The sequence below is a fragment of the Spodoptera frugiperda genome, chromosome 8 (genome assembly GCF_023101765.2).
Source record: "Spodoptera frugiperda isolate SF20-4 chromosome 8, AGI-APGP_CSIRO_Sfru_2.0, whole genome shotgun sequence".
Taxonomy (NCBI): Eukaryota; Metazoa; Arthropoda; class Insecta; order Lepidoptera; family Noctuidae; genus Spodoptera; species Spodoptera frugiperda.
In genome coordinates this window covers 4,207,734-4,232,608 of record NC_064219.1, presented here as the reverse complement: position 1 = coordinate 4,232,608, position 24,875 = coordinate 4,207,734, and the positions used below count along the sequence as shown (strand labels likewise).

Here is a 24,875-nt window from a genome sequence, read left to right as displayed (position 1 = left end):
CCAGCGGAATTATTAATAAAGCCCTCATTTCCCTGCAGACTTTCGGGAATTTAATACCAAATGCGTATAACTTTCACTAAAATCGTTACCAACTTTTTAGCGTTGAGACGAAATTGTTTGTGGAAGTCTTAAGGGCAATAAGTAAAAGAAAAATCCCTTCTAAGCTCGCCCTTCGAGCATTATGGCCGTCCGGAGATAGGGTGGAACTATAAAACGGCTTGACTTGAGCCCTTGTCTCGATATATTTCTTTTCTCCAATTCTTTTTGAAACTTTCCTCAGAGTAGGGACTTTGGACAATGGCGTCATAGATTAATTCTGCGATAAGGAGTATCTCTAGGCCTGCAATCTGCATGCTAGTTACGATGCTACTTACGTTATGGTCAAAGTTTAGTGCAGATAACTAGTTACATAATTTACGTAAGTGACTGACTGACGCATAAAGGCGGGTCCAGACATGTATCATTTGCCCGATCCGATCACCGTATCCGTATCGTCGACGCGTATCATGATCGCATATGTGGACGGGGAATGATACGCGTATCATGATACGCGATCTCGATACGCTGTTATGATACGGCCCGTCCCATGTCATGTCGGTTTTTGTCCGATCATCAAAGGTGATACAGATACGGACGTGGGTCAGTCTGGACGCGTCACTTGTGTGTTGAAGTCTTAGGTCTCTCATCAAAGCTCTTCCTCCAAGTCTGTATCTGTTTCTAAATAATTCCGTTTGCCACCATCGTCTCTGTTTTGGTTTTGAAGTTAGAATATTGTGAATGACAATAAAACAGGCACATGAAATTGCTAAATTCTCGTACACTTCAACCAACTGCAACGACATGTTTGATCGAGAGCAGAAACTGATACGCGATCATGACTATTGTGAAGATACGGATACGGAGCAAATCGGAGGCGTCCAAAACTTGATACGGGGCTTGATACAAACGCAGATACGGATACGGTGATCGGATACGGTGATCGGATCGGGCAAATGATACATGTCTGGACCCGCCTTAAGGACGAATCAAAAGTATTAGGGCAAAGCAATACTTGGCTTTTTTCGGTTTTATGACAAATTTCTCAGTAGTAGCATAGAGTCTGGGATTGTGCAGTATATGGCAATAGGCTCACCCTTTATAATATGTGACCTATAACACAAATGGTGAAAAGTGGATGTACATTGTACAATGGCATGGTTGTCTAACCATTCGGAGATAAAAGGGCGTGATGATAAAAAATATGATATACGGCTATTACAAGCTAGCTCAGTTCTCATATGGTTATAAATTATCTTATAGTAAGAAACTATTTAGTATGGATCCCTTGTAAAGGGATGGGTAGATAGTAAGATTGGTTCAAATGATACTCAATCAGTACGACAATGTTCCGGATACTAAAATTACTGTTACTGAGAATTAATCTCGTATTTACCCACGTGTTTTCTCATGTCTTGATTGATATAAATGATGCTACTTGATTCATTCGTTTAAACTGGTTTCAAGGACTTCTAAAATGCATTTTGATGAAGTAACAAATGCAGGAGCTTGGTATATTTGGGAATATAAAAGGTTTTGGTAGTTGTAGCTAGCTAGTTTGAGTTATAGTTTTCGTAAATGAGAGAGAACAGCATTGAAAACTCAAGTAATGAGCATAATTCAATATATTGGTGCATTGGTAGGTAGGTACCTATATAATTTATATGTGAACTCTTACTCATACTCAAATCATTTATTGCATTCATGTGTAGGTCTAGGTACATAGACATTAGCACATTAGGTTCAACATTAAAGAAAGAAAATTAAGTAAAAGATTAAGGATCGAAGTATTTAGGATTCCATTATTTCTGGAATCACTTTTTAGACGCTATGGAAGATAGGTGTAAAGATATGTAGAATAATACTAAAACAAAATTCCTCTTTATGCCATTTTTCACACACATATAAAAAGATTTTACTATAAAAGTTGTTAGCACGGCTGTTCAATGTTTGGTGCTAAAATTTGCACTAAAATGTGAAATAAAATCTAATAGAAGATTTTTATGAGAACAGTATTTTAGTACGAAGCATATAACTAATAGGTATTAGTAGAAATAACACGCAAACTTTGGTATCTTCAAGACATCTAATATTATGTGAGTCGGTAGTAAACTGTTAGCTGGTCTAGGTGTTGTAAAAGGTTATATAATAGACAGAATAGTATTTTTGTAAATATAAGGCCTATTATATTTTGAGCGTGAAATAAAAAAGGAAATTTGAAAGATAAAGAAAATTAATATTAGTTTTAGGTACTGAAATGAAATCCCGGTGGTAGACAGGTTTAAGCAAAGATTAGCTAATGTTTTTAGGATTCGTCTTGTACCTAGGTTTGTTACTAAACCTTAAGTAGGTACGATTTTACGTCTCTTTTTAATAGTAGTTGATATAGACTGGGGAACATTATATTGTAGGGTGAAATTAGGGACAAACAATATACTTGAATGTCAAACTTCGTCCTTCTAATAAGGATTTACGAATCGCAAATCACTGATCTGGGAATTGAACCCTAGTTTCATACTAGATTCTGATCATAATAGTACCTATTTAATAATGATACAAAGTCATAACAAGATACTATATAACAATAAACAATAGCCACCGTCAGCCAATCAGAAGCCCGCATTGAACAATATTAAAATCATATACTACCATTCTATGTCAGTAGGTTACTTATTATTATTTATCGATCAATAGTCGACGGCACTTCGACCGCAGTGCACCACAAACTTGGCCATGTCAAATTATATTAAACTACTTTTAAATTAGACTGACGTTAAGTGTGTGGGGCTTAAAATCGACTGAGCAATACAGTATGAAAAAATATGGAAGAATACTTTATCGTTTATTACTCTAAAACTGATGAACGGATTTAGATGAAACTTGACAAAGGTATAGATTGTTATTGTAGGAAAAGATACGAGTCAATAGAACATGGAATAGTAATGAACATGGCTAGTATTTCAATGAACAAATCGAACGTTTCCTATCATTTTCTAAACAGAAATTCGGATGCAAACGTTCCAGTAGAGTCACAATCTAGACATCAACGATTATTTAGATCTTTTCTGTCATTTGATACCTTTCAATTTATTTTTATAGAGCCCAAAATTGCGTATAAGCACTCTCATTCCGTCAATTATTCACACAACAAGATACAGACATTAGCTCAATTCTATGCTCATAAATTATAGAGCCAAGTCTACTACATCTCTAGGTCCACCTACAAACCGAGTCACGTGGTCAGAAAACAAATTACTCCGCTTGTTTGCCACAGTAATGTTTGCATAACAATGTACGTTTGTCCAAATCTCACTCTCAGCTCAACATTATGTAAATTCGTACGAAGTAAAGCATTCGTTAAGGCTGAGATGTTTCACTGTCAAGGTTAAAGCTGTATTACTTTGTCCTTTTCTTACTGAACAACGAGCACCTTTTTGTGATGAACCATTTTTTATTTTTTGTTTTTAGCTTTTCTTTTGTAATCGGGCGTTTGATTGAACACTCGCTAATTATCACAGTTTATTCATTTAGAAATTATTCTGTTTACTAATATATTTCTCCATATGTTTCCAGGATATGCAGCAACAACAACAACAACAGCAACGCCCACAACAGACCCAAAGGCGCCCCAACTACCAAATGGCTAGGCAACCAATCCCACAGAACAAACAACAAAACATGAATAACATCCCAATCCCCGTAATAAACCTATTACAAGACATGCAACATAAACAAATGATGCGCAACAACGCCCCAATCATCAGCTCCGTAATCCGATCAAATATTAGCAGTCCCATGTCCCCACTGAGTCTTAATGTAAGCCCCATGTATTCCCTGCCGTCGAGCCCCAATAGTTACACGCACAGCCCGGCAATGAGCCCAGCTCAGAGGGAGCGCGTGATGAGCCCGTACACTCCTCAGTCCATGTCCCCCGTAGGTAAGTTCCAACAGTACAGTCCAGGGAGTAGAATGGTGTCTCCAGTTGGCGTGATGCAGGGCTGCGACCCCTACCTCAACAACAAGATGCAGCACAGCCCCAACTTCCCCCTACAAGCACCAGAAATCATGCTGGACAACAACGTACCGCTGACGACCAACGACTTCTGGAGCGAGACCGACATCATACAGGGAGCTAGCGACCTCCTCACAGCACTAGACGACGTCAAACTAGTTTAGTCTTAAACAAAATCGGAGGCTCCGGAGTGATTTCCATTTCCCTTGGAACAGTTGTGTATTGATTGAATACTGGAATACGTAGTACACATTTTAGAATTCAGTTTTTGACACAAACATTCCAATAGAAATTGTTAGTTGATGTTTATTCTTTCTGAAATCACTCGTATGTATGCAGGGTCAAAGGGTGAGACACAATATAAGCCAAAGGGATTCCACGATATTTCATTGTACCGACACAGCGCGATGCAAAACGTTTTCATACATAATTCAGACTAGAAAAGTAATTTTATTCTGTATGCGTGGGATCCTGGGTGTGCAACGATGTGACTTAGATTAACAGATTATTATATATTGTGTACGTCATTTTAATGAATTATATGTATTTTGTATGTGTAGAGATATTTGTTGAACGTGCGTTTGGCTGTATCATAGTTTATATAATTAGTACTATATACATAATTATATGTGGCGTTGAAAAACGAGACAGAATTAAATGTGTGATGTGATGTACGTGTTAATCGTATTTACAAAGAAATTGTTAAGAATTTTGATATACAAAATGTAACAAAATTTTATTACAAATATGTTTATATTAAATTTTCACTAATTTATTTCTGTCTTGTTTAGTTTCGCACGTTTAGATATAAATAAGTAATATTATGTATCAATAAAAGAAAATTGGATTACGGTATTCGATATATTTTAGTACATACACAAGTATATTTTCACAATCGGCAAAGATATCATTTATATTAAAAAAACATTGAACATTTCTCAAAGATTATATAAAACATAGCATTAAGCGAAAATTCTATATAAGTCTTTTAATTTATATTTTATGATCAAACCGTATACTCATTTAGGATTAAGCATTCATAACTTTGTTTTTATGCATTCAACAGATGTTTTTAATTTATTTATTCGCTATCCACTGCCTTTTGTCACATAATTGGGACACGCCGATTACTGACGACGATTTTCGAAACGTGCCTTAAGGTCCACGCACACTCGAATAATTTTATGTGTTTGTTTTATGACATTTAAAATAAATAAAAAAAAAACAGTCTCGCTCTATTTTTTATTCCAAACATTGAAAGAAAACTGTTTTACAATATTAATTTTGAACTAGAAGGTTAAAATTAATAGGCTTGTTAAGACAGACAGAATTTTGTGGTTTTTTTTTTGGTAGAAAATAGAGCGAGATTTGGTAGATTTTTTTAGACAGTTATAAACAAGTTATTTACCTAATGTAAGGTAGAAAAAACTCTTTATTTTAAGCGTTTCTCACAATCGAAACGTTTGCATTAAAATGCCGTACATGTTAAGTACAATCAGTAAACAGTAAAAGTTAAATGAATTAATGCAATTATTATTTTTTTCTTATAATTTTAAATCTCGATAGTTTATTATTTACACAAATATTTTAGTTATTAAATTATAATTTAGGACGGGATTGTTATTAGATCGGTAATATCATTGATCAATTTGATTTATAAGACGATAATAAAAAGAAACTAGGTTTTCTAAAAATAAAGTATATAAAGTAGAGTTTAAGTAATGTTTTACAGACATTGTTCACCCAATATTACCATTTTTGAAGCGTTTGTTTCAGTAATTATAACTTTAGTTCGTCTATTTTAAGTGTATTCTGATATAAGTGACTACTGCCAACTTTCATTGTTTTTGCACATTTCTCTTGTGTTTTTTTCTCTATAAAAATATATTATCTTCTTTCCATCAATGTGCCATAGGACTTTGTAAAATGTTTACTAGTCCTTTAGCTGTTTTTTTCACAAATGTATACGTCCCAAATCATCTCAGAAATTCACACCAATTTATTAATTAATACAATTAAATTGTAAATATAAATCAAATTGTTTTATATATTTAGAGAATAAATTTCTGTCATTGCATATATTTGTTTTAATTCTTATCTCAGGGAAAATGCAATATAATGCCTAGGTATTCCTGTAATGTTGTTTGGTTGATACCTTACTTGAGGAAAATTAATAACTTTAGGTTGGTACGTATGTCCATATAGTAGGTAGTTGACAACAAAAACCTAAAATCTCGATCATTAATTCAAATAATGTGAGTCTACTCAAAGGAAAATATGCTGTTATACCTATATTATGAAAATAAATTAAAAATTTATAGCATTTTAATTTCTTTTTTATGGTATAAGGCGGGTCACCTGATGATAAGCAATCACAAGGATTGGGATGATTACAAAAGGGGGAATTGGGCCTCCAGTAAACTCACTAACCCAACGTAAGTGTTGTTTCATGTCGGTTTTCTGTGAGGCTATGGTATTATAAAATAGTCTCATTAGTCCATGGGACAAAGGCTTGAATTGAGACAGACATGAAATGCTATTTCGATTGACGAAGTCGTATTCTAAAACTAAATTAATTTCTTATTAATGGATAAATTTTTCCTGTCATAAGTTTGAAAAATAGGAGGAATAAGACATAATGGAGATATTATTGTTACTCAATATCTAATTTAACTTCTTTCAAGACTACACAGGCAGAACAAAATATAAGTCTACAATTAAATTAATAGTACATGTACCATAATGAAACCACAACGCAAGTAGCGACATCTATGTATTAATCACGAAAAATAGCGAACGTATCGTCTTTCGGAGTACACATTATAAATCACAGATGGCGTTGACTTCATTCTATATTCATTTCTGCTGTAATAATACAATTTAAAATTTTATTCACATTATATTTTCAGTAATAATCATTTATTTTGAGTAATAAAATTTGTACAAAATTAATTAAGATCTTTAAATCCCGCAAAACCTACGTGTAACGTAATGTTATTCGTTATTTTTAATCTGTATTAGAAATTACAAAAACAAAATGACAGTAAACGTCATTTATAATTCATTGCCCAAGTCGGTCGAATTGAATAAAGTTATTTTTGTGCGCGTTTTAAATTATTCAGCGTAAATGGAAAATATTAGTGTCCTGAATTTAGGAAGTAGGAGTTGAAGTGCGGCTGTTGTGTTTCGTAACTGTGTTCGTGTGTTAAATAGTGACATTAATGGCTACTACACCAAAACAAGTGAACGGCAAACCGTCGAATAATAACGGCTCCCTGGGAAAGCGGAAGAAATCTCGTGGGAGCAGAGGCTCGTACCTATCGAAATGGTTAGATAAGACAATGCACCACATACAAGAGTCGACACCTAGCATGGATACGTACGATACTTACGTAAATCCGAACTTGCACTACGCGATGGGCAGTTCTCAGTTCGCTCCCGGCTACGATCCTTACAGACACATGTATGGCTGTGGGCCTGAGCCGATGTCCCTGCCCACACTACCTTCATACTGCAACCCACCTATGATGCCATTCTACGGGCCCGAATATCGGTACGTGCAGAACGTAAACAAAAGCATTCAAGTACAGAGGCCGAGACTGCGGCGCCGCAGTGAGAACAAGGCTGAGGAGGCGAACAGCGCCTCTCGGCAAGGGACCCCGACCCACCCGCACGCCATGAATTATTTACAACCAAAGAATATAACTGACAGTCAGGATTTCGCTAGTTTACCCCCAATAGTGACATCAGTCGGTGACACAAACTCCAACAGTGAGATTAACATGAATGATAAGGATGAAGGGAGCAATGCTAGGAGGTTCAGTGACCCTTGTGTGAGAGGGCTGCCGGATGTAGCGAGGCCTGCCAATGGTGATGTGGACTCTGGATCAGAAGCCAGTTCTGACATGTCTGGCAGTCAGGTTGGCAGTAGACTCCTAACATGTCTCTTAGACCAAATATCTTCCCTGAAAATGGCAAATGAAAGACTGAGTAAAGACTTAATGGATACCAAAGGTAAGTCTTTAAAAATGGTCAATTATTACACTGTACCTTAACCTAGGCTCCTGGAGAAGACTTAGCTAGGCTTATTTGGTTATACTCTTAATCTAATAAGAAATACCTAATAACTAACTACTAAAAATCAATAGGTTCGTACACAGATAAGGAAGGATTTAACATGACACACACATATATTTCTACTGGAGCTGTGGACTGCTTAGTGGGTTACTGGGACTCTAGCTCAAAAAGCAAGAGTAGGAACAGGGTGGTTTTTAGTCAGTAAGAGTTTTACACTCCGTCTCGCTTCCCCCAAAGTGGGAGAAGCGATTAGATGATTTTCCCTCCTTATAAAAAGGTCCATTTCTAAATAAGTTTTTACTACATTTTCTCTATATTCCAAACTAAAATTCTAAATAACCTTGGACACTAAACTGCATAAGATAAAGCCTTCATACACACACATTAGTCAAATCAACCCACCAGCATACCATGTATACATGCTAAAGGCCATCCTTTCAAACCGCTACCACCTACGTTTAAATCTCCCACACTGAGTTTTCAAGGATATGATTGTGATCAAAATGTCTCATGTGAGACTTAATAATGTCACCATATTAACTTAAAACTGTTGTTCTCAGCATGCTAATCTAAATACAGAACTTAATGCTGCACTCAGAGATATTTAATAATTAATGAAACTAGTCCTTAGTATCAATTTTGTTCAGAAAACAATTGATAAGGACTGGGTTAACTAATCATTAAATGACTCTGAGTAGTTATGGCAGTTTGACATGATTTGCCATCAAATTCTTTCTTACCTAACTACTGTAATTAACATGACAAAAACTAAACAAAACCCTTACTATTACTTAATTATTATTAAAACCAATCAATACTACTGGTAATATGTACATCAATAATTACTATTGATATTTAATAGTAATATATCAATAGCCACTATTAATATTGAGTGGTTATACATCAATAGTATTGATAATGCATCAATAAAATTGTATGTGGCACCATATTTATTATTCTTCCAATAACTACACTGCTATTCAAAAAATAATATAATATTCTCTATTTGTTAGGTTTTAATCTAATTCTTATTAGAATTTTTAAAGCCAATTTCAATAACACAAAAACTAATGAAAACTAATTTAAGGAGTTCTTATCCAACATATATTGTACTATGTGTAATAATAGCACTACAGTCTGTGCTACAGTTTTCAAGTCCATTGTCTTACTGACCTAGCCTATTCTCAGAGGACATTATTCAACTAACTTTTCAATAGTAGTTATAGCTAAATAGATACCTACTTCTTGCTTATCAGTGTTAATAAAAATAGAAACTTTGTTTACCTACCTATGTATTTTTGATTGTTTATAATTACATTGCCCCACACTAGGTTTTTGGTTTTTCGTGGAGGACTAAGGGGAGGCCTTTGTTCAGCAGTGGACGTCTCTGGGCAGTCATCATCATCATCATCTGATGATGATGATGATGATGATGATGATGTGCATGACACTAGGTTTTTCTCCTGTGTCGTAAATAAGTTTATACAAGTTCATATACACACATCTATAGCATGCATCTTTCCTTTTAAGAAACATAACTTACCTGAGTCTGATTCCACCAGTGCTAAGCTATGTTGTACTAACTAATGAATATGATTGGTAGCAGTCTAACATATCCACAGCAACATAGCATAGTACATTCTCTCGTGGAAAAGCACCTCAACTGTCAAATGGACTGTGTTTATTGATCAGTAACATCTGGTTATCAAAGAAGTAAGATCCTAACAAACCTCTTACTATTCAAACCTGGTAAATATCATTGACCATCCATATAATCATAATGTTTTTACAACAAGAACAGTTAACATGTATGTTTTTACAGTAATTAGCTATTACAATGAACTCATTACTATTCATAAGCGTTTTCCTTTACTGCAATTACTGTACACTTGTTTACTCGGATTCTGTGCTATTTGCAACCAAATACAGTGTGTTTTCAAGGATAATAGTCCAGACAAAATATGTCATAATGCACTAATGTGATGGAATTAACTAGAACCTGTATGGATGCTGATTTTTACATTTTCCTCTTGTTGTCTACCTACAAATATCAACCTAATGGTAATAAATTATATGTGGGTTTAATGAAATTCAATGGTGAAAAGAGTTCAGCGATTATTAGCCCTTTTTTATTGAGGAGGGGAAATCATCCAACGATGTGGTTCCATATTTTCGGGTACTATAATCCTGTTGAGGGAATTTCTAAGTCAATGTTTCATTAGTTTCACACTCTCCAAGTTGGATATGGTTAGTTAGGTAGAACTAGACAGTCTGACTTCTTACGTAACAATCGCCCTTTGATTCCTCAAACACGCAGCTTACATACAAAATACAAAGATTTTTCTTCATTTACCTTATTAGTTGTAGAATCTGTGAAGAAAGCAAGCTTCTTTCTATAGACTGTGTTTTCATTAGTTACTTTTCGTTTTATAACTAAAAATGTATTTACAGTGGAGCTGGAGAATTTGCGACAACACAACGCCATACTGAAAGGGTCCAGTTCGAGTATGGGTGCTACGCCTAACCATTCGCTTAATGACAACGGTAAGTAATCTACTCATCTTATAATTAAATAAACTAACTAGTTTATTATTAATTAACTAGCTCGCGTGGATTGCGGTAATTTTATTGCGGAACTTTGTCAGCGTACAATATGAATTTTAGGACATAACAATTTTCTAAAATAAATGTAACTAGCCTAAGTTACTCCATACACTTTCGTATGCCGTATATAAGACAATAATAGAAAATACATTGTGTTTCGCGTAGATCTACGCTCCCAGCTTACTACGGGTTAATATATCAACTAACTGCCTATAGTTAATTACTTACGTATGTTTTTAGACTCCTATTATAGATTGTTGTGCTATCAGGAAAATAATATGAATTCCTAGCGCACGGACGCAGTAAGACTATTGATCTAGGCGTGTTGTGTTCGCGTCTGTGATCTGAATTACGATTACTACCAGCTGCTTCGTGGGATATAAAGTGTCCTATGTGTGATTCCAGACCATAATCTACCCTTGTTCCAAATTTCATTCCAATCCCTTCAGCTGTTTTGGCGTGATTTAGTAACAAACATATTATATAAAATCATAGAAACTCACAAACATTTATAATATTAGTAAGATGTAATCTGTATGTAACTAAGGTTGATTAGACAATATTGCTCGAATAAGCGAAAAAAAAAAAAAATGTTTTAAAGCTTCGTCGATCATGATGGGCTTGTATAAAAACCAGTTACTTGTGGAAAATTGGATCTTGTGTCTTAGGTATCAGGTTACAAAACCAAAAATTATTGAATTCCAATTAATATGCCACCATCATACATTAAATATCGTTAAAGAACAATTCTATAATGTTAAATTTTCTAGTCTAGCCTAAAAATAGTTACAGTATTACTAGGTATTTTATTTATGCGTCTAGGCATTAGACACGCTAAGTAAACACGATTATGTCTGGGCTCAACCCTAAACACATTTTTTCTAGTCACCTTGACAGAATTCTGTGCCTGAATGTGGGTCAGACTCGAATTGTTATTTTTACGATTCTGACTCCAATGAGGTTAGTAAGTAGCTCAGACTTGTAATTATGTTTCTGTAATTATCTATATACTACTAATCAGCCGGAACCAGAGGTGTTTTTTTTTAAGGTGGCAAAATCATCCAATCCAATGACCTCTCTCGCCTTAGGCAAGGCGAGAGGAGTGTCAGACTCTTACTGACTAAAAATCACTCCGATCTTATTTCTGCCCTTCGAGCCGGAGCCCTAGTAATCCCGTTAGGTAGTCCGCAGCTCAAGAACTAAGGATGTAGCTGATCACCATCATCAGATTCTGGTGTGACGTGAAATTAGAAGACTGAAGGCTGAAGATGATTCAGAATGTCAGATCGTCTTCATCCTCTGCAGGACGTGAATCCATCCAAGAGCACGCCATTCAGGCCCGAACTATCTGAACGCTATATAACTTGGGTGTCTTCAAGTCCCGAGTGAATTGGTTCCTCATAGGTAGGCGTGCTCCATCGTCGGCCACATCTTTGCTTACCACCAGAGGCCAAATAAAAATACAAAATACAGAAGTGATTATTTTCAATATTACACGTTGTACATAAGTATACAGTTGGTGGCGTCCCCTTTTAAGCATATAGATGCCTGTGCCAGGAGACCAGAAGCCAAATCCATCCAAGTATTAAAAATCCGTGCAGCAGTTTTGCATGACATTCAACCAATTCACGTTTTAATAATCGAACAGATCAATGACTCCCTGCAATTGCATTTGTTCAACTATATTTGCATATAATGCGAGTGAATGAAAGTCGTACAGTCGTACTCACTGTATTGAGTGCTTATCAACGGGTAATTACTTGATTACTGAACATTCTCCATCTTGTGACGTTTCTATTTAATCTTTATCGGTTTTTGATATAACTTTCTCGATGTTCAAAATAAGTTTATCTAGAACGAAATATTGGTATTGGTTTTCCTTTATTCCTTCTTTATGGTCTTGTATCCTGTTGGGAACTACAAAATGTATAAAAAGATCGATCTCCTTGTAAATTTTACGTGTGGGAGAGCCATGCTTTGGCACGAATGGGTTGACTTGATCGGAGTGATACCACGGCCTCATAGAAAACCGACGTGAAACAACGCTTGCGTTGTGTTTCGTTGTGTGAGTGAGGTTACCGGAGGCCTAATTATTCCAATTTTCCCAATCTCCGATTCCCCAACAACCCTTTAATTCCTAACTCTCAAAAGGTCGGCAACGCCCTTGTAACGCCTCTGGTGTTTCAAGTGTCCATGGGCGGCGACGATTGCTTACCATCAGGTGATCCGTCTGCTCGTTTACCGGCTTATACAAAAAAAAATAATATGGTATGATGAATATAGAGCAGCTCTAAATACAGTTCTGGGTATCATTCAGGAACTAAAATAAAACCATTTGATTCCTAAGACCAGCTCGCCAAAAACACCAAAAAAAAAACTACCTACGAATTCAAGAAAAGATCGTATCCAATTTCGGTGAACGGAAGATTGCCAAAACCTTCCATTTTGTACATTGGAGATTATCAGATCCCGATAAGATGATAACATGGATAGATTGGCCCACTTACACCGTATCGTATATGCCCGATCCAATAATCTAAATGTGACTTTACGCTGCGCTAGCCACAGATAAAATAATGCACGTCATCACTCCGACCTTGTCCAGACGTTAGGACAGTGTTACACGCCTCATACATTATGCATAGTCAGTCTATGGCAACACAGATTATCCAAAATTATGCGTAGATTTAGGATTTTGTAATCAGCCAGTAACTTGTTTGGTTCGACAACTGTTTTGTTGTAAAACATTCATAATTTTATAATGATAACAGGTTTGTGGACTAGTCCTGATTTGCTAATGCGAAAACAAAACACATCTTTGTTTTTGACGCCGTTATGCTGCTGAACAAATTTGAATAGAATTGTGGTGCAAAGGTATGGGGTCCTTGAAATTGGGCGCTACTTTTGTATTTTGAATTTTGTTATAAACTATAAAAAGTTTAATCGACCTTCATAAACAGCCAGCCAGAGTCCAGAGCTGGAGTATGGGCTTCCTCTAAAACAGCCTATACCATACCTTTTTTGTAAATCGGTTTCTGGTTATTTCAGGCGTTGTTTCTCGTCGGTTTCCTGTGAGGCAGTGGTATCAGTCCAGTCAAACCGACCCATTTGTGCCAAAGTCCAGCTCTCCCACACTTAACTTCATAAAACTGAAGTAATAATATAATTTCAATTAAACAAACAAGTTATTGTGAGTTTGCTATGTTTGTTATTCGTGGATACTGATAAACTTTGGCCTTTTCAACAAAATAACCGTTTGCAGATATCGAATACATATTTACTATGTTAATCAGAACCGGCTAAGTCACATCAAAATACGTTAGTTGACCGTTTCTAAACAAATTTTGTTTTTCTTATATTTGGCAGGCTAGATTCTAAGTATAAAATGGTGATCTCTATGAACTACGTTTCATAAAACCGACTTCAACCTACTTTTTTGAATTCGGTGAATATGGGTAGGAGCCAATACCTGCTCCTAAGTGTACAAAAGTTTTCTATAAACTGCATCAAAATCGGTTTAACTAATCGCGAGATAAACGCGGACAAACAAGCAGATGGATCACCTGATGATAAGCAATCGCTGCCGCCCATAGACACCCGAAACACCAGAGGCATTACAAGTGCGTTGCCGGCCGGGGGTTAGAAATGCAAGAGTTCTTGGGGAATCGGAGATTAGGAAGGGGGTAATTAGACCTCCGGTAATCTCACTCACACAAGGAAACACAATGCAAGCGTTATTTTCGTCGCAGGTAATAAAAACCTGTCATTTTTCCACCACTATAAAGAGTACACAGCACTTATGCGACTCAATAAAAAATAAACGTGTGTGTAGAAACCATACAATTACTGAAACATTGTAAACTAGTCGTACTTGTATATTATAGCTACTAATGTTACACCCACAACGGTTTTCTCTGCGTTTATGACGAAAATATGGACAAACCTTTTAGGAGGGGAAAATCATCCAATGAACTTCTCTCGCCCTGGCTGAGGTGAGAGCAAATGGCAGACTCTTGTCAGATTTACTAAATATTACCCCGTTCCTTCTATTGCTTCGATCTGGAGCCCCGGTAAGTCCGCTAGATAGTTCGCTGTTCCGGATCAGGCATCAGCCCTGCTGGGCGCCATCTGTGTGGTGGTCTGGTGGCTCTATGAGCCCCGCGTGGAACGCGATGCGCCGTACGCGCTAATCTGGATGAACAAACCTAGATTCCTTGAAAATAGATTTGTTGATAATTTTTATTCGTTTTTAATGTATTATCTTGTCTTTTCTTAATTATCTCGTTGTACAGGTTTTGGCGACTACAGCAAGCCCCAAGTACAATTAAAATTGTCACTCAGCCAAAATATCGAAATGAAAACAATAATTTGGTTTTGGCATTGTGTTCACTTTTAGATGAAGAACAATATCTATTAATATTTTTGGATTTCAGACAATACGTTCTTGTCAATGAACTTTATAAGACACACCTCTTTTTGTAAAAATACCAGGTTTTACTCGAAGCGTTTTAACGGCAGAGTTTGAACAACCACTGGTAACCGTTTAAGTATCAAATAAAATATGGATCAATAAGACATGGCCATGTTTCTGGCACAAATCCAGACAAATATGAGTTTAGAAAACCAAAAGGTAATTTAAAGCTAGAGTGCACCTACACTGTTGACGCGGTGACTAGGCAACCAGCTGATCCACAAATTATTGTTTTGGATCTGGGTGTCATGTGTATGTGAACTTGTATGTTTGTAAACGCACACACGATACAGGAGAAGATACTAGAATCGGACAACGTTTAAAATAAAGTTTATGCTTAGTATTGGCAATTGCGAGACCAAGTAGGAAAGGAAATCCTATAAAATCTTAAATAAGGAACAACTTGAAGTATAAATGGTCTACAATTTGCGTATTCAATGAGATTCTGTGACACTGGCAGCAAACCAGTATGTGGCTAACTCTCTCCGGCGATGTAGGAAATGAATATTTTCTTCGATACGTATGTTGGCTAGATATTTAAACCTCATTTATGTTATTTAACCATGTATTCATTGAATACTTCAGAGAATTAATAAGGAAGCTCTATGTTACTAGTGCTAGGTTTTCTCCCGTACGGTTATAATGGTCTCATGTGTCGTGTGATGTTTCTCTTTACACAAACATCACACCCAGACCTAGGACAACAATTTGTGGATCACCGAAAGCGTAGTTCCGTGTCGGAATCAAAAATGGCGTCACATTGAGTAGCTACAATAGTTACTATCACACTATAATGTTATAAATGAGAACGTTTTGTTTGTTTAGATGTTTATCCGTCAATGACGCTGAAACTACTGAACGGATTTTGATGTAATTTGGTATAGTTACAGACAGGGTAGGGTATGAGCTGACTTAAGTGATAGTATACTTTTTATCCCACGAGAACGCGGGTGAAGCCGCTGGCAGAAGTTAGTTATCAATATTTCGATGATTGTTGACAATCTGAAGATTGTTTAAAGATATAGCAAGGTCGGTCAATCGTCCCCTACTCTGGCTGTGACATGATTGGTGTGAATATTCCCATAACAGCCGCGACACATTGTAATCTCATCGTGAGAATCATTCTGTTCTTGATGACACAACTGACCCACTAGGATATTTACGTTATACAATACAATTTAGTTATATGTATTATAAACCAAAATAAATAGCGTTATTGTCAATAAGATCTTTGATTCAGATCTCATGTCTGGCTGAAACTCCATCTATCATTTATATTCAGAGTGATTTTCTACTATAGATTTGCTATGCTACGTTGCTGTGGATTCTGGCTTCCACCAATCATGTTCATTAGTACACATATGTAGCTTAGCACTGGTGGAAACGGACTCAGCTAAACTACGTTTTTTTATGAAAAGATGCATGCTATGGATGTGAGTTTGGCTTCCCTACTATCTATACATTGCATACTCGAGCTGCGCATCTTCCTCGCACAGCTACATAGCTTAGTATCAGTGGAAACAGCCACATAGTTTCACAGCTTAGTTATTACATCTCTGTAGCATAACTACATAGCACATCTCTGGTGGAAAAGCACTATAATGCTTGACCAATGTAATTACAGTAACTCTGATTTTCTATCAAATCACCTTATTTGAGGCCTCTGCATAGTTCACTCTCTAGCCGTAAATTAATTGACAGATTAGTCAATCAAATCGGCTTTGTATGTCATTAAGTCCATTAGGAACTAGTTCTATACACTCATTAGAAGATATTGCTGCCATACTCAGAGTTATTTCATGTTTACTTAACCCAGTCCTTAGTTATTGTTTTTGGGACAAAATCGTTACTTAGGAATAGTTAAAGTAATCATCATGTACCTGAGTACGGCAGTTGACTATCTTTAAAGTAATACTGAATAACACCAAAAATATTTTTACAATGCAATGTTTGCCAGCTATCAATATTCGTCACGACACACGGGTTGGACTATGAATCAGTTGGGTGGAACATTTCTGGCATAGTTTTACAAACGTAGCTAAATCGATTTAAATCTTACGGTTTATGTTTTAAAGTTTACAATGCTGTTAATAAGATTACATGGTTATTTAGAAGTGGTAATATGCGTAAATAAATTAGTTTTAAAAACTGTTTTGATCTGTTATTGCTGTCTGCACGGCTAAAATACTTTGTTTTTGAGATAGTAACATCTTCAATGAATATAAGTTTTTAAACTGATATAGTCACTAACACTATCATTAACACTTGAGACGGGATATTTACCATGTTTAGAGTCCGATATTTCGACACTGTTGCAAGCGCCATAATCACGGATGATCGGAAACTCATAGACATAAATAAACATGGTAAATATCGCATATATACATCTCAAGTTCTAATGATAGTATTTTCGACGAAATTCCTTAACTTTATGCTAGAAAATGTGCAGTGCATGCCTCAAACAGTTTTCAAAGATATGCCACGACATTGGCCACATGTCAAGGCCAATTTTCTATTAGAAAAGTCCTACTAAACAATCTAATGCCAATGTTGGACGTTGGCCATCAGACTCAACGGTTTCACACGCTTGAATCACTCGTGCTGAATATTAAACGTCAATCAATGAAGTATTCCAACTGTTTTGTGCACATGGAGTATACAGAAAGAGAGTACTAACTTTACATGATAATCAATTTCTATGATAGTCAGATAAACGTCGTTTGTCGCGGAATGCTGCTCATGGATATGAGCCTCTAGCATGGTTTGTAACTAGTCGAGTTTCTCGTTAAATAGTGACGTGAGTAAGATGAAAAAGATAATTAAAAAGAATCGGTTTTAAAAATTTACGGTAAATCTGCGTTAATTTATCACATTTTCACGTTAAAGAATGGTACTGTTTATTTTCTATCAATTATTTTGAAAGTCATTTTATTTAATAATTATACATAAGTTAAACTAAGTACCTGGGTATTCGCAATTCTCAATTTATTAATACCTACTCGATAACGTATCGTCTCGACCCCAAGTAACAATAATGGGAGGAAGAAGATTATTACCCGTTAAATAATTCGCAAAAATGGTCGTAGGGAGAACCCGTATACGAGCACCTAAATTGGACAAACGTCCTAACTCCCCTCTTTCTACTGTAACGTCTCCTATTTATTACCATTCAACTGAGACATTGTCACACTCAGAGACCGTACCGCTACCATGAGTTTGTAGCAATAATATTTGTCGATAATCGCTGGCGACGACCAAAATTTTTTGTAGTTAAGTCAAATTTTACAACGCCTCTACTGGTCACCTGTGGAACTAAAATTTGCCATACAAAAAAATACTATCGACAAATACTATTGCTTCAAACTCATAGTAGAGGTACAGTACTCTTATATTAGTATACTCCATGGTTCCATTTCTTATTGACTAGTGACGGGACAGCGCAACGAGGAACGCCACCACAACCGTAGTGCGGGGAAATCGCGTGCGTTACGTGACCCGAAGATAGCTTGGTATTAAAACTCTTTCGCATTTGTGGGAAATAGATTACGCCTGCAATTTAGATTTGTTGCGGTAATCTTTATTGACTTCGGATATTGGAGTCGTTTTCGCATGTCCAATGTCTGTTTGAGGGTCTTAAATTCAGGCGATTTTGAATTATGTTTTTAGTTGCTTCATATGAAAATGTTAGTATTATTTTAAGTGCGTATTCTGTCTTTGATGAGTATTTGAGTAAATTAAGAGAACTATCTATCTACGTATCGTACCGAGTCTGATTAGATTAGGTATATCGAAGGTTAACTTATCCTTTGGGGAATGGTCAGACACACATTGAATTTTCTTACAGTTTGTAGATTTCATAGTACCTACTAAAATTAATTTTACTAAAGTTGGTAGGTACTTAGGCAAAATTATTTGCACCACTTCTTCCTTAGTGTACGCCTGTAACGAATAGGTAACACAACAAGTTTTCGCGTAATAACACCATGTACAGTAACCATTGCGTGTTATACAAACATTGGCGTTACTTACCCCGCCTCTGAGCCAGCAATGTGCTACCAAACGTCCTTCAGTTTTAAAAAAGACTGTAATCACGTAAAACCAGGCTATTTCTGTCACTCGGTATTTAAAATAAAAAAGCAATTGTTTTATTCCCTACTTATTAGGGTTTCTTTTGCGTAACTTAAACTAACTTTAGGGCAGTAGTACCATCCGGAGCTGCGGACTACCTAGCGGGTTTACCGGGGCTCCGGCTTGAAAAACAGGAGTAGGAACGGGGTGGTTTTTAGTTAGTAAGAGTCTGACACTCCCTTTCGCCTCGCCCAAGGCGGGAGAAGTCATTGGATAACTTTTCCCCCTCAAAAAAAATGGTCTACTCTTCTATTCTGCCATTCTAAACTTAACCTTTTACTTATTATTTTCAGCGTACTTAGCAGGGCAGTATGCTCCGGGCTTCCTGACCGACTTGGTGCGCGAGATCAGGGACGCGGCGCGCATGCGTGAGGATGCGCTGTACTCGCGCGTACGAGCCATGGTCGTCGAAAGAAACGATGTAAGTTGGATCTCAAATAATTTTCTAAGATATTAGGATAAGGACAGACCTGTCTGTATCTCCTTCAATTCTTCCCTATCAGACGTCATCACATCACAAATTCCCTTTTATCTCGATAGTCTAGAATCTAGACTCTAGATTCTATCTATATACTAATATATAAAGCTGAAGAGTTTGTTTGTTTGAAGGCGCTAATCTTCGGAGCTACTGGTCCGATTTGAATAATTCTTTTTGTGTTGGATAACGCTTTTATCGAGAAAGGTTATAGGCTATAAAACGTCACGCTACGATCAATAGGAACCGAGCAAAGGGGGTGAAACCGCGCAGAAGCAGCTAGTTATGGTATAAGCCGGTAAACGAGCAGGCGGATCATCTGATGGTAAGCAATCGTCATGGATAGTCTGGGCGTGATTTGTATTTGAAACAGTTTTGACGAGTATAATGGAATGTGAGAAAAATGGTTTTGTTTATACAAACAACGTACATCTTCAAAGGTGTGAAATGCGTGATAATAATATTTAATAAAAAATGATAAAAATACAACGAATGGACATTGAACAGCCATTTGTTGGAGTTGTCAGAATTTATATAAATTGTTAGATATTTTTGTTTGACCATCCATCATTGACATTTGGTAGGTATGTCATACAATTTTACACTTCTAATTCTTAATTAGAATGTGAAAATTGTTGTTTCTTTCACGCTTTCATGCTTAAACCGAATTGAGTAGTGTCTATAATTGGATTTTTACATTTGTACATTTTCAATAATGGAATTCACTATGGAATCCGTTTACATAACATTACGTAAGGACTGACAGCTTCCCTGCCGATCTCATAACTACAAGCGCAAAGCGTTTCATCTAAAAAAAAAGTTGCGTGGATAATAAATAAAGTATTTTAATCGACTTCAAAAAATAGAGGCTGTTTGGCCTGTATGTATGCATGTATGTTTGTGCTCAATTATCTCGCGTTTGGCGGAATCGATTTGGATGCGATTTCCAGAATATAATTTTTCTGACATAGAGGAAGGTTTGCGGTATATTACGTGATTTAACAAAAAATGCGGTTCCCACTTTAAGACGTGTTTTATAGTTTATAGTTTTTGAAGTCTGTTTTTTAAACGTAGTTCCCTCTCGCCTCATCCTTCGGGTCCTCGGGAGAACTAATTGGATGATTTTCTCCCCAAAAAAAAGACCGAACTGAAAAGATTTAATATACCTACTTGTTTGACACACATGTTAACTGTGCAAGCATTCTTAAACTTGCCTATTTCCTACTATGACCATGAATTCAAGTCTCAAACCAATCAAATGACTTTCTTCAATTATTCATTGACGTGTAATCGATACCTGTCATTTGATGCTTTGACAATAATACATAAAGAATGGACAATTCAAGGCAAGAAAGGGTGAGCTTCTGACCTTGAGACTTGACCTTGGCTGGTTTGAGCTTTCTAATGTCTGGTTAAGGTATTAAAACAAAAAGGTCAAGAGTTTCTGTATTTATAGTTAGTTAAAAAACAGTACCCTTAGTACGAGTTTGCATTACGCTGAATGAAAACGAAATGAGAGCGTGTTCGGCGCTGTGATTGGCCGGCTCGAATAAACTAACCACTAAGAGCGCCGAAAGCGCTTTTGTTTCGATCACGTTTAACGTAAAACTATCTCGTACTAAACCCCTCATTGGCCGAGTGGTTGCAAGTTCGACTGCCGGGCAAGGGGTCTCGGGTTCGATTCCCGGGTCGGGCGAAGTATTACTGGGCTTTTTTCGGTTTTTCGAAAATTTCTCAGTGGTAGCACGGAAATGTGCCCGGTGTATGGCAATAGGTTCACCACCTATTACATGGGAATTACAACATAAATTGTGAAAAGTGGGTGTACACAGTGGCATTACGTGCCATAATGTGCACCTCTGCCTACCCCTTCGGAGATTAAAGGCGTGACGATATAAATGAATGAATGTATTTATTTATGTATGTTTTTGCGTCATCCAGACCATAAACTACCCCTGTTCCAAATTACATCCCGATCCCTTCAGCCGTTTAGATGTGATTGAGTAACATTGTTTGTTACTCACAAACTTTCGCATTAACAATATTAGTTAGATTTACTTTAACGGTGTTTAAAGTAACAAATGGATTGTGGAAAACGGTTCTCAATACTTATAGTTGTTTGCTATAGACTTCTGAGACCACCATGACCAATATAGAGTTAGATACGGAACCAATTTGTTGGGTTATCGAAGCGAAACGCCTTTTATAAAAGTTCCACTGCATTACTCCTTCAACTGTCTTTGCAGATATTTGATTAGAGGCGCTGTTATGTGACCGGGCCGTGTTTATTTTTTTTATGAATTCCTGAACGATTCTGAAGAAAGTATTTTAGCTAATTCCGTATGGAGAAACCTCTTATGATTTAATTGTCTTTGACAGTCAATTGAAAACTGTTGAAGGTATATCCTCGCTAACGTCGGTCACCGGTGTCCCCCGTGGCGTTCGAAGTGTTAAACCATATTTATGTGTTATCGTCTTGGCTGACGTTATACTAAAAATGAACGAAATAGGCCTAGTAGGTTAGTCATAAAGTTAGCATTTTTCTCTCTGAGCTAATTTGAACACTCTTTACAAATACGGCATTGTAACAGTCGCGCCACATGTTCGTTACATTTCTAGACAACCTACGACATTACAGCTCTTCTGTGATGATCATGCAATATGGAGCTATTCACACAGAATTTAATACTTGATTATTTTTTTTATTTTGTTTGAAATTCTTTTTTTCCGTTTTTGTTGAAATATTTACATGCTGTAGTTTCATTTAAATCATATGAGTGATCTCCATACTGTATAATCTTTGATTCAATTCATTCAAGTCGACTCAGATTCGGCAATCGATAGTCAGTTTTCGGATTAGCGCTAAGTCAATAATTGACTTGAATTTTTAAGTAGATTACAGAATTCACATAGCCATTGGAAATGAAAGTACAGAAATTGACCCGTCTCTAGAAGTTGAAATGCAATTGCAGTCGATTTAATAATAGTAATACACGTAATAAAGTAAGATTCTCCAAATAGAATTTCATAAAAATATGTAGGTATGGGTATTTTGCCAGTGTACGAGCGAGACGGTTGAAAAAATTTCTCAAAAGACTGCCAAAAATTTGGCGTATGTCGGTCGTTCCGAATACCTACGTGCGAATTAACGGTACGCCCCTATATAATTTTGATTGCACATTTATATTAAATCTGCAGTAAAAGTTTTTGTACATGGTCTCTCGCGCACTTCGTTTCTTGGAAAAAGTTTGTAGTAGGTAAGGTTTGTCCACTTTATCTTTTGTCATCGTCTGTAACTTCTGTCTGATGTTTAATATTTGATGGTACGTGCCTTTAGCGAGAGTCTAAAATCGTATATCATGCCTGCTATTTTTCAATGAGCTAGCTACAGAGGTCTACAAAGCTACAGAGGTCTACAAAGCTTAAGTGGTACGGGTAAACGTAAAATTCCTAGTCGTGTTAATTATATTCCTGGGACAGCTGTTTAGCTATTTCCTTTTCGATAAACGTTCACTAGGAAAGAAGATTTCATTCGTTTTTGCACCGGAAAATAGGCTCCGGAACTAGAAGAATAATAAAAAATCTTACTTATTCTTTTCTGCGAGTAGCATAGGCTACTTTTCATTCTGGTACCTATGCGTATAGGATCGTATCCTGATAGGGAGAGACCTTCCACGAAAGCCTACTATCCAAACATCTGCACAATTTCCACGACAATAAATCTCATTTTACAACGCACAATACAAATGCAGACACTATCCAGACTGGACATGACATTTTCCAAAACATTTTGGCTCCTGTCCAAACACGCTCAAAGCTCAAATCGTTAATTCTCCATTCTCAGTTCAATGACCTTTAAATCTTACAATAATGGTCATTATGGCATTCGAAGTGGAATCCATTTTTATGATATCGATGACTAACACCTGTATTAATAATACCTACACGTTATTTTAGTGTCCAAAAATGATTTGAAAATACCATCACGTTTTTTGTTTGTGGAGACATTTTGTATATCTAAAGAATCGATCCTATTTATGTATTAGATACAATAATAGATCATAAAAATGCAATAACTGTGTTCTGGTCCCACCAAACACCGAACCTTTTCTTTTTTTTTTTTAAATACTGATCTATATGTTACAAAGCAGTAATTAAATGTAGCCATGGTTAACTTAAAATCTTATATACCGACAATGAAGTAGTAAACCAAAATGAACAATACTAGTCCCACGAAAACATTTTCTTGTAAAATGTTGCCAAAACGAGAGAAGTAAGCTACTAACATTCTCACTCCACGCGCTCGAACTTGATCGGTTTTCTATACTTTCGTTTTTTAGTGTGGGAGAGCCATGCTTCGGTACGAATGGGCCGGCTCGACCGGAGTGATACCACGGCCTCACAGAAAACCAACGTGAAACAAAGCTTGCGTTGTGTTTAGTTGTGTAAGTGAGGTTACCGGAGGCCCAATTACCCTGACATATCTTTCCAAATCCCCGATTCATTAACAACCCTTTAATTCCTAACTTTCAAACGGCCGTCAACGCACTTGTAACGCTTCTGGTGTTTCGGGTGGTCGTTAACCGGCTTGTGAAGTAAAAAAAAAAACAAACATCTTTCTAATTAGTAAGAATTTCGGAAGTCGAAAGCCAAAAATAATTTATCCAACCTGGTAATGAAACATGAGACAGCTACAATCAACTAACACCAAGACAGTCGCTCGGAAACACGCAGCAAATGAGATTACAATTGTAACTCTAATGCTATTGATGGGAATCGAATGAGAAATAAATCGGTTCATTTTTAATCTGTTCTTAACTAACTTGTTGAATGGATTAAGTTTATAAATCGTAGATTAAATTGGTTTGATGTGTGTCTTTTCACCAGATATGGGCTATACTACTATTGCTGTGGATGCGTTTGGCGTCCACCAATAATATTCATTGGTAGCTTAGCACTGGTGGAAACGGACTCAGTTAAGTTATGTTTTTATATGGAAAGATGTGTGCTATGGATGGCTTCCCTACTATTGATACATCGCATACTCGAGCTTATCGATCTATCAATCAAAA

General features: G+C 36.4%; 2 protein-coding genes across 14 annotated transcripts in view; both read left to right on the top strand.

Annotated features, from left to right (window-relative positions):
• LOC118275745 (hypoxia-inducible factor 1-alpha) overlaps positions 1–6,125 on the top strand; it is a 104,523-nt gene extending 98,398 nt beyond the window's left edge. For all 10 annotated transcript variants that reach the window (XM_050695372.1, XM_050695371.1, XM_050695369.1 and 7 more), the window contains exon 12: positions 3,610–6,125. In XM_050695372.1, the coding sequence (XP_050551329.1) occupies positions 3,610–4,212 (603 nt within the window). In that variant the 3' untranslated portion in view covers positions 4,213–6,125. The remainder of the gene's footprint in view (positions 1–3,609) is intronic.
• A 955-nt stretch (positions 6,126–7,080) lies between these two features.
• LOC118275448 (uncharacterized) overlaps positions 7,081–24,875 on the top strand; it is a 36,464-nt gene continuing 18,669 nt past the window's right edge. For 2 of the 4 annotated variants that reach the window (XM_050695376.1, XM_050695379.1), the window contains exons 1-3: positions 7,081–8,062; positions 10,577–10,669; positions 19,622–19,749. In XM_050695376.1, coding sequence (XP_050551333.1) covers positions 7,270–8,062; positions 10,577–10,669; positions 19,622–19,749 — 1,014 coding nt within the window. In that variant the 5' untranslated portion in view covers positions 7,081–7,269. The remainder of the gene's footprint in view (positions 8,063–10,576; positions 10,670–19,621; positions 19,750–24,875) is intronic. The other 2 variants (XM_050695378.1, XM_050695377.1) reach the window with 1 other exon arrangement.